The sequence below is a fragment of the Adiantum capillus-veneris genome, chromosome 12 (genome assembly GCF_014529385.1).
Source record: "Adiantum capillus-veneris isolate H3 chromosome 12, ASM1452938v2, whole genome shotgun sequence".
Taxonomy (NCBI): domain Eukaryota; kingdom Viridiplantae; phylum Streptophyta; class Polypodiopsida; order Polypodiales; family Pteridaceae; genus Adiantum; species Adiantum capillus-veneris.
In genome coordinates this window covers 21,806,548-21,816,173 of record NC_140942.1, presented here as the reverse complement: position 1 = coordinate 21,816,173, position 9,626 = coordinate 21,806,548, and the positions used below count along the sequence as shown (strand labels likewise).

At 40.3% G+C, this 9,626-nt stretch overlaps 1 protein-coding gene across 1 annotated transcript; it reads left to right on the top strand.

Annotated features, from left to right (window-relative positions):
- Window positions 1-7,932: 7,932 nt before the first annotated feature.
- On the top strand, window positions 7,933-9,119 carry LOC147445444 (histone H2A.2-like). The gene is made up of 2 exons (XM_086526027.1): window positions 7,933-8,145; window positions 8,634-9,119. The coding sequence occupies exons 1-2, from the start codon at window positions 7,933-7,935 to the stop codon at window positions 8,925-8,927; spliced, it is 507 nt and encodes a 168-aa protein (XP_086382153.1). The 3' UTR covers window positions 8,928-9,119.
- Window positions 9,120-9,626: the final 507 nt, after the last annotated feature.

The following is a 9,626-nucleotide window of genomic DNA, read 5'->3' as shown; positions in this document are numbered from 1 at the left end:
AAAATAAGTAGGCTATCCTTTACTCAGTAACTCCATTAGCCCTTGAGTAACTCTCATTTGACTCGTTTTTGGTTGTATCCTTCACTCAGTTAAAACAACATTATGGGAGTAGAGCCAAAGACATAGTTACATCACATTTGTCATTGTCCGGATGACAAAGTTTGGTGCACTTGTATATAGTTTATTTTTTTAGATTCACAAATTTAAGCTTGTAATGATCTTGTATCACAGGGGTGTGTTAGACATAAAGCACCGACACCCACACCCAACCCCCCCCCACACACACACACACATCGAGTGCATATCTTCTATCGTAAACGTGCCTTGCTAGCTATCCATGCAATTTTTGTACAATAAAGAGTCATTGAAATTTTGGTTTTCTTAAAAAGATGTAGCAAGTGACAAATCCAATATTGCACATAATTTAACATACTCGGAACTTTATAGACTTGATTTAACACATTTGGGAATGAAGGCTTTAACTTCTTTTGTAAATATATGGATTGCACGTTTAAAACAATTGCACCTCGGTATCATGCTTCAAAAACATAGGCCAATTTAGCTCATTGATGAGTACCAAATGCATGAATGGAGCATACTCGTCAAATTCAATTCTATCTATTGTTGCTATGGTTGAATAATTGGTAGAATTCAATGTATACTTGTGTGTTAATTGTTTTGACTTCACTATCACATAGTTGTGCCTAGCTATTTTCTTACCATAGAAGTGAAGCTTATCCCAACTTATAGGACATTGAGACGTCTCTGGATAATATTTTCATAGCCTTAATAGTTTTTTTTCAGGCTTTGACTTTCTTGAGCTCCAATTTGATCTATTTTACTCACTGGCTCAACCTATTGAATCACACGATACAAAAGTGAGACAATTGCACTTGTGGTTGGTATCCTGTTCTTTACCACTAGTTATATATATTAGTTTTTCTTTTAATAATCATATAGTTGGAATTGAGGCTTTTAATTTCTACTTTCTCACATAGCTGAAATAGTTTGGATTGATTGATGCTCTAAATTCTATAATGCTAATTCTAGTGCGAGTACAATCTTGATGCTTTGAAGTCCTGGTGCATGGGATACTAACAAACTCTTGTTTGATGGTTGATAGGCGGGCCATGATCCGTTCATGATATCTGGTATTTGAAAGTTTTAATTAGAATTTTGTGGTCACTAAGATCGTGAGAAGTACATACTTGTTAGCCCATTGGCTATAGAAGGGAGATGTTTGCAAGGTGTTTGGCATCCTCCTATGGATCACCACTACTCTTTATATTAGTTGGTTGTTGGCCTATCCTTGAGCAGAAAATAGGGTTTTGTGGATATTGGATTCCTAGTACTATTTATTATGTAAAAGGAGTGGGATTCTACTTTTCTATACCTATTGTCTTGATTAGCTAACAAAATTTAGGTTGACTTACGCTCAAATATGTATGGTCTTAGCTTTGAGAATTGAAAAACTTCAATTGTGTTGGATTTAGGTTTCATTACAATAATTATTATAAGGTTTATACTCACAATTGATGTTCTGCTTACAACAAACACTTAAACTAACTTAATACACAATGCTGGTCCGAGACTACGAATTTAGTAGGTGAACTTATTCAGGACATGGATAACAACTCAAAAGGTTTGTAGACACTTGTAGAACACATTCAAGCCTAAAATAGAGACTTTGTTGGGACACATAACTAAGGAAAAAGCACCGGTGCAAGTCATATTCTCCTCATGTGGAATATGTCTCATATAGTGATGTCAATAAATGTGACATCTGTCAAGTACGCGAGGTACTTTTGTGTGCAAGTAACTTGAAACACTCAGTGACAAGAGTCAGAGGAACTTTCATAAACCTTGCTACACACTAGCTAAACCGAACTCTGTGAGTTCTTTTGTACATTGTTTGATTGACAATATGTGCTAGCTCTCATATCAATGAAAGACCAACGGAAAGAGGGGAGCCATGTTCCTCTTCTCCATAGTCCTCCACAGAGTAGGTGAGTTGTATCTCAAGCTCCACACCCAACCAAACTCTACAATCGTGATAACACTCTCTCTTATTAATGGGTCCCTTGACACTGATACAACCTTAGGCTTACTTTTAGCTGCTCTTAGCCATAGCCCTTATGATCTTTATTTTTATAAGAACACTTTGAAACAATTAGCTACCACAAATGATTGTCATCAATACTAGTAATATATGGGCTTGATTTGAGGACTTATCGATTCATGTGAATTATTCCTTTCAAATTTCAAATTTTGGTTATACGAGATCTCCATTATGATTTTTTTTTTGCAAAACTCACAAATAGTGAGTGAGAAATAAATTAAAACCCAAAAAATTATAGATCAAGCCATGCTCATGACACAAGCCATGACATCTAGGATCATCATAGCAAGTACAACATCATATGCAAACGAGTTCAAACACAAAAACATCAAAATACATTCTGAAGTTGCCATACATATCAACAAGGCTACTACCCCCAACAAACACCTCCCTCAAGATGCATCTGAGCAAAACATACAAAGCAAATACCAAGCAAGAGTCGATTATTATAGAATAATAGCTGTACAAAGGGAGAATCTAAAGCCGAGCACCTTCATACGACCTTGATCCAGGCTTTTAGAGGGGAGCCTTGCACCATCAAGGAGAGGACATGACGATGTAACCAAGAGTAGCAAGTATGCCACCCTTGCGGATCCTACCGTTGAGTTGAACACAAGGGCTAGCCACCATTTCAGCCCATGCATGCCCTGGTGGGGTGGCCTCCACCACGAGTGCAAAAAATGAAAGGTCGATGAAACTACAAAGGGAGGATGGCACATGCCAAAGGGTAGACCCACCAACCCCAATCCTTTGCATATTGATCCCTCCTCCCGATGAAGAAGCACCACCATGTGTGGATGCACCAGTGGCGCATAGCCCACCTACCTCCCCCGGAGAGCCCACCCATGCTTGGCTCGTGCAATACCGCCCGAGTTGAAGAAGAGACCTCTACACCTAGGGTATGTCTGAGTGTTGTAAACTAAAGCCTTGCTTTTGGAAATTCATGATAAGAAGCTACTTTCTTGCATAACATCGTATGATGACAAATTTGAGATAAGTAATATACACTTAACACTTCAATTATAAAACTATGATGTAAAGGATGGACTCACGGCACGTACGAGGAAGTGTTTGTAACATTATAAGATGGCTAAGATACTTATGTAAGGGAGGCTAAGATACTTATGTAATGGAGAGGCTTGTGTGTGTGTGTGTGTGTGTGTGTGTGTGAGAGAGAGAGAGAGAGAGAGAGAGAGAGAGAGAGCATTTGCACCATTGTGCTTAGAGATGATTCATATGCATGAGAGTTGGGATAAACTAGCATGTCGTCTTGAAGACTTGAAGTCAAACTTGAAGGCCTTCTCCAACTCTTTTGTATTTGATTTAAAGTCGGAGAAATTGTGTGGAGTCTTGGCACATCAAATAAACTCTATTTTATGTGAAGTGGGTACCTCAAAGCCTCTACGTGAAGAATAGAAGTCATGCCCCAGCCTACCAAATTTCAAACAAACTTGGGAAGAACATGCTGAATAGTGTTGGCAATGTGTGTAGCTAGACTTTGCTTGGCACAAAAAGAATGAAATGTCAAAAAAGCTGCTTCCAAACGAAAGCTTAGCAATTGCAGTGATATTGTTCTCTAATCCTATGCGAATGGGGTCTTTAGCTAGTGATAAAGTGTTTGTGTGAGGAAGGGTTCAAATCTAGGAGAGACCATGAACAAAGTGTGTTTTAATAGGATAGTGTCCTCAAGAACTCAAGCCCAACCTCGCCCTCGCAGGGAAAGTATGCAAGTGGGTCTAGAGAACATGGAAAATTAGATTTTTCAAGACTGACCTATGCTTTGGAGGTAAAAACTCAGGTAGTCTTGCACTCCTCATCAGCACTCTGATTGTCAGATACTTCTTCTTTCATAATGTATGGCAAACAAGGAACCGCCGTGTGTTTGAAGGAGGATTTGAGGTGGCAAGCTTCGCAGAAATTATACAGGAAAGCAAAGTGCTAATATGGGCACTTGGACGCAAGCATCACTCAGAGGACTGGTCTAGGACTACTTGTGCCTTGTTGTAAGCTGACGGAATACCCGGGGCAAACCTTGGCCATCGGTGGGAGTGGCTGCCCTTATAGCTTGGATGTTGTCATGGCTTAACATGAGCATGACAAAACCTTGTAATTTTTTCGGCTGCTCAATATAATCCACTCACAATTGTGAGTTTTGCTATATATAAAAAAAAAGGATAGTGTCCTCAAGAGTTGAATGCACTTTGTTCGATGGCATTTTTTCATGGAAGTACTTGCAAGTGAGGAGAGAAAAGGGTCCCCTTGAAAATACCCCAGTAACTAGTACCTTCTTTCTCTCCTATGCTAGGAGAGATAGTTTAGACTAGTATGTGACCCGTGCATTGCTGCAACCAAAGAAAAATCGCCTCTCTTTTTATAGGGCTATCTTCTCAGGTCTTCCAAGTGGAGCACTATCAATATTGTCTTCCTACATGTATAGTCTATTGCATTTCTAAAACTAATGCTTGGCACAACCTCTTAAAAGATTCTAACAAACATGAATACATGTAAGATTTTGCAAAGAATTGTTTGATGCCAAAGCTTGAGAGCTTCTCATAGACGTTAGTTTTCATGAGGTGCTAGCCCTTGTTCAACAAACTTAGGAGTACTCTGCTTCTATTGGAGGGAGAGAGAGAGAGAGAGAGAGTCCTCCTTTTGGTATATCTTGGTTTAGCAATGTTACCAAGCTTTATTATATATATCAGACACGTTAGCGGGTGAAAGCATGTATAGGTGGTACCACTTTTTGCCCTTTTTGGTAGTACCCTTAAAAGAAGTGGGGACGGCAAATTTTTTGCATAAAAAATCAAAACTATAGTTTATAGTTTTAGATTCTACATGGAAAAATCTATCCATTGATATATAAATTGTTAGTTTATTCTAGATGGGGCTTATAAAGTGCAATCGAAGGACTGTCCAAGACACCCCTTTTTGGTACCACCAATACATGCTTTGGCCCTAACATGGTGTGAAGAGATGAAAGCTAAGACAAGTCAATGTAAGAATAAAACTTAACCTGAAAATGGAGTCTATTCTAGGATTGGTTTCAACAATGGAAACACATCTGGATTCAATGTATCTGTTCCACTCTCTTACTTGCTTCTATCCTTGTATCTTTCTTGCGAGCAAGGCATGGTAATAGAGCACATCATAACCTCCTATATAGTAGGAAGGAAATCTTCCCTTGGTCTACCTAGGGTCGGCAAAAGTGCAACCAAGTCCAGAAGTACAAATTGGATAAGTCAGCAAGTTTTGAAAGATGAAGGCCCATAACTGCTACACTGTGTAATCATAAAACTTTTCATGTCTAAGAATGGAGCATTGAAAAAATTAGGTCTCATAGTTCCCAATGTACCAAGAGAGCTTCAAGTTTCAAAGAGATGAGTTGGCTTTGTTTTAATATCAAGAGTGTGATTGACCCTTCCATCTATCCATGTTTCTCTCTAGATGCTTCACTTGCTTGCATCTCTATCTATCTTTTGTGCACAAATATGGCAATTGTGCACATCATCACCTAATAATCTTAGTACGATAAGCTGCATACTATTTGTTGATGTATATTTTCACACCATTTTCACATTAAAATGTGATAGAAATGAAAGAAAAATAAGGTGGCTCAATTGCACAAATATGGCAATTGTGCACATCATCACCTAATAATCTTAGTACGATAAGCTGCATACTATTTGTTGATGTATATTTTCACACCATTTTCACATTAAAATGTGATAGAAATGAAAGAAAAATAAGGTGGCTCAATTGTTTATTTTTGAAAGAGTTTTGGTCATTATGCTAAAATGAACGACATTGTGTAAAATTATGTTGCGACTTGAAATCTTGCATGTCATTGATCTGTCTCTCCCTCTATTCCCATAATACAAAAGCATGTTCTTCTTTGAGAGACAATTGTATTCGACCATTTACATGCTTGAGCCTATTGTGAGACCGGACATTGAGGCAGTGTAGGAGTGCGTCTTTTGTATACACATCATGTCCCTTAAAAATTTGAGAGTATGAGAATCATGCCTTGCTTGAGTGCTCAAATTTTGATCACATCAACTTTTTTACTAGCATTTTAGCCTAGACCGTGGCCTACATTTCTTTCTCTCCCAAAACCTCTCCATGGATTCAATTTTTATTTAGCCACCATTACATCCATTGTCTTCAGCATGTTGCATGTTACATTTGGTCCCATGGGTCAATCTAACCTTTAAGGATGACTCTCTCTCTCTCTCTCTCTCTCTCTCTCTCTCTCTCTCTCTCTCTCCCCCACCCAAAAAAAGAAAAAACTTTGAGGTCTTTGTGATTTTTTCTATGATATTAAAGATCTCATGCCCATCTCCCTCCTTGAGAAAGTATGCAAGCAAGGAGACACTTGCGTTCAAGAATCAAGACTCATCACCTATATTTTTTAGGTCTCTTGTGTACTTCTCCTTCTTCTCTCTCTCTCTCTCTCTCTCTCTCTCTCTCTCTCTCTCTCTCTTTCTCTCTCTTTAGTATTTGTTACTCAATTATTTATTTTGGTGACGTTAAATGTTCTGTGTATGTGTGTGTATTTTTGTTTTGAAAAAAATAAGCTATGCAATATGATGACTCCTTGCAAGCAGTGTTTGGAGAAGGGTTGCCTAAGCTTAGCAGTTGAGATTTTTCTACGGAATGTTAGCCTTCTTCCTATTGGCTAAGGAGCATTCTCTCATTAGAGCTAAAAGGCACAAAAATGAGTCCAGTTCTTTCCTAATCTCTCTCTCTCTCTCTCTCTCTCTCTCTCTCTCTCTCTCACACACACACACACACACACACACACAATGTGTGCTTTTCCATGAGTGACACTTGGACACCCTCTCATTTCTTGAAAATTTTAAGCTCCATTATATACAATATAGATATTCAGTTATTGTGCCTTGTTTTTCTCATGACCTAAAATTAGGAGCTAGCTCCGTCCTAGTCACTCTTGGAGGGATGTAAAGAAAAAGGTGTGCTTTGCTTCATCATTAAATCACACCCTCAAAGTTAAGAGGGATCAATGGCTTGAGTCATCAATGATTCTTAGCCATCCCTTTCCTTGGCCGTCTAGAGGCGCTTATGGAGGACCCTTGATCTAAAGAACAATAGCCCCATGATCAACTCCTGGATATGTGAGGAAAGCTCCTAGAGTTTCAATGGGGGGTGCCACACCATCCGAATGCCTCATCACTGCAGCTTGCCAAAACCATTTTTCCTAAGCAAAGAAAATATGGGCACACTTCAAACTCTTTCAATTTCTAGGTCAAAACTTGAAGCATTTGTCGCTATTTACACCAACCTACAAATTTTAGCCGATTTTCTTCAAGACAAGCTTGAAGTCTTGCTGGAATTTTGCAATTTCAATGAGTCAAACCCTAATAGGGCATGCACTTGTTTAAATATAGAGGGGGCCTCCATGGGAGGGGGTAATGGTTAGATAAGACATGATGGGAGATCATGGGACTGTAGCGATTGGAATTTTCTCACGCTGAAGCAGAAGGAGAGAGGGGATAATGCTAACTTTGCCTCTTTGAGGTTTTCTGTTTTTATTTTGTGGCGGGGCGAAGGGCGGGGGGACTCAAAAACAGTCTTTCCCTCCCGTGGAGGTCCCCTCTTACCGGATGCTTCTTGTATAGGGCGCGGCGCGCCTGTTGCTTCTATGGAGGCATTATGATAGATGGAGGGCCCCACTACCTCTTTTTAGTGTCACAATGGGTTGTGTGCTGATGTCACAACTCTATGAAGGGGTACGTTATAAATAGGAGAAATAGAATGGGGCCGAGCAAGTAAGGTGGTAAGCGGAGTAGTAGGCTATGGAGTCGGCGAGGGAGTATGCTGCAGCGGGAGGAGGAGGAGGGAGGGGGAAGGCGAAGGTGACGATACGAAGAAGCCAGAGCCAGAGAGCGGGGCTGCTGTTTCCGGTGGGCAGGCTGGCCAGGCATCTGCGCCATGGCAACTACGCGCCGCGTATCGGGTGGGGCGCCCCTCTCTTCCTTGCTGGAGCGCTCCAGTACCTTGCCAGCGAGGTACTTCTCCAACTACACAGAGAGAGAGAGAGAGAGAGAGAGAGAGAGAGAGAGAGGAGGGGGGGAAAGGGGGGGGGGGGGGGGGGACTCTTCTTGGAGCCCTGAAGCTCACGCCTGAACCCACCTGCGCATTAAGGTGTGACGTAGTGCCATGCTGTGTGTGTGTGTGTGTGTGAGGGAGAGAGAGAGAGAGAGAGCTAACTAGTTTGTAGTGTGTCTCAACAAGTTTCTGACATTTTCCAATGTGAGAAAGGAGCTCTTTTTTCATGACTTTCCACTATAGGGTTCAACATCATGAGCTATTTCTTGGGAGGGAGCGCATGCGTAGCTATGTGCGGTTGGGGGTAGGGGAGTGCCGTCCCCTACCCCCAACCGCACCTAGCTAGGCATGCCCTCCCTCCCTAGCAACATCTCATGATGCTGTTGTAGTCTTGCAATGTGGGAATTATAATGAGAATTTGTCTAAAACTTATTGTATATGTGTGCAGGTGTTATACCTAGCTGGAAACGTGGCTCAAGCGAACGGGAAGCATAAAATAAGCAACCGCCACATCCATCTGGCCATCGGTTGTGATGCTGAGCTTTCCAAGCTTTTGTCCCATGTCATCATCCCAAGTGCAGGCGTGGTACCGTTCCTTCACCCCTCGCTTCTTCCACAACCTAAACCTAACTCAAATAATTGCCCTCACCATACTTGCACCTCGACCGTCACTAACCCCTTTGATATCCCATCCCTCTTTCCCGAAGAAAGAAGGCAAGGGCCTGACTCACTTACTCTATAATTCTCATGTAGCTATCGATGATATGAAGAAAGTTTCGAGTAACCAATGCACACACATTAGCCTTAATCTTCATCAAGATTTTTGAATTAAGGCTTCTCAAAGACTACGGTTATATTAGCTCTCATCCTTACAGACTGTACTTATAGCCTTAATCTTCATCAAGATTTTGAATTAAGGCATCTCAAAGAGGCTTTGGTTAGCTCTCATTCTTTTAGACTTGCACTTTTGATTAACCTCTCTAATTACAAATTAAAATATTTAGAGTGATGATGAGGCAAAATCAATGTAAGCTATACTAGTAATTTGAAAGATAAGAGGAAAGCCCTCTTCCTCAGTACTTTTCATGAATGATATGCTCCTCCATGCATGTGTTAATGTGTTTGAAGCTTCTTGGAAGCTAAGCAAATTATTGTTGTTTCTTATGGGGTGTGTTTGATTTAGTTCAAACGCTCTAGACCAAAGAGTGTAAGTGCGTTTCAGCGAAAGGGCAATCTCTTTGAGGACTTAAATAAGAAATTTCTTTCTCATTTCAGGTAGTGAGTAGTGAGTCTTGTGAGGAATGTAGATATGTAGAGTATTGTAGAGCTACAAAATGTGCTTAAAAAGTCATGTTATATATCTACAGAAATGTCTATATTAGTCACAAGTGCTTGCTCTCAATTGTTAAAAAATCCCAAATGTCTAATGTTTTTTGCAAGT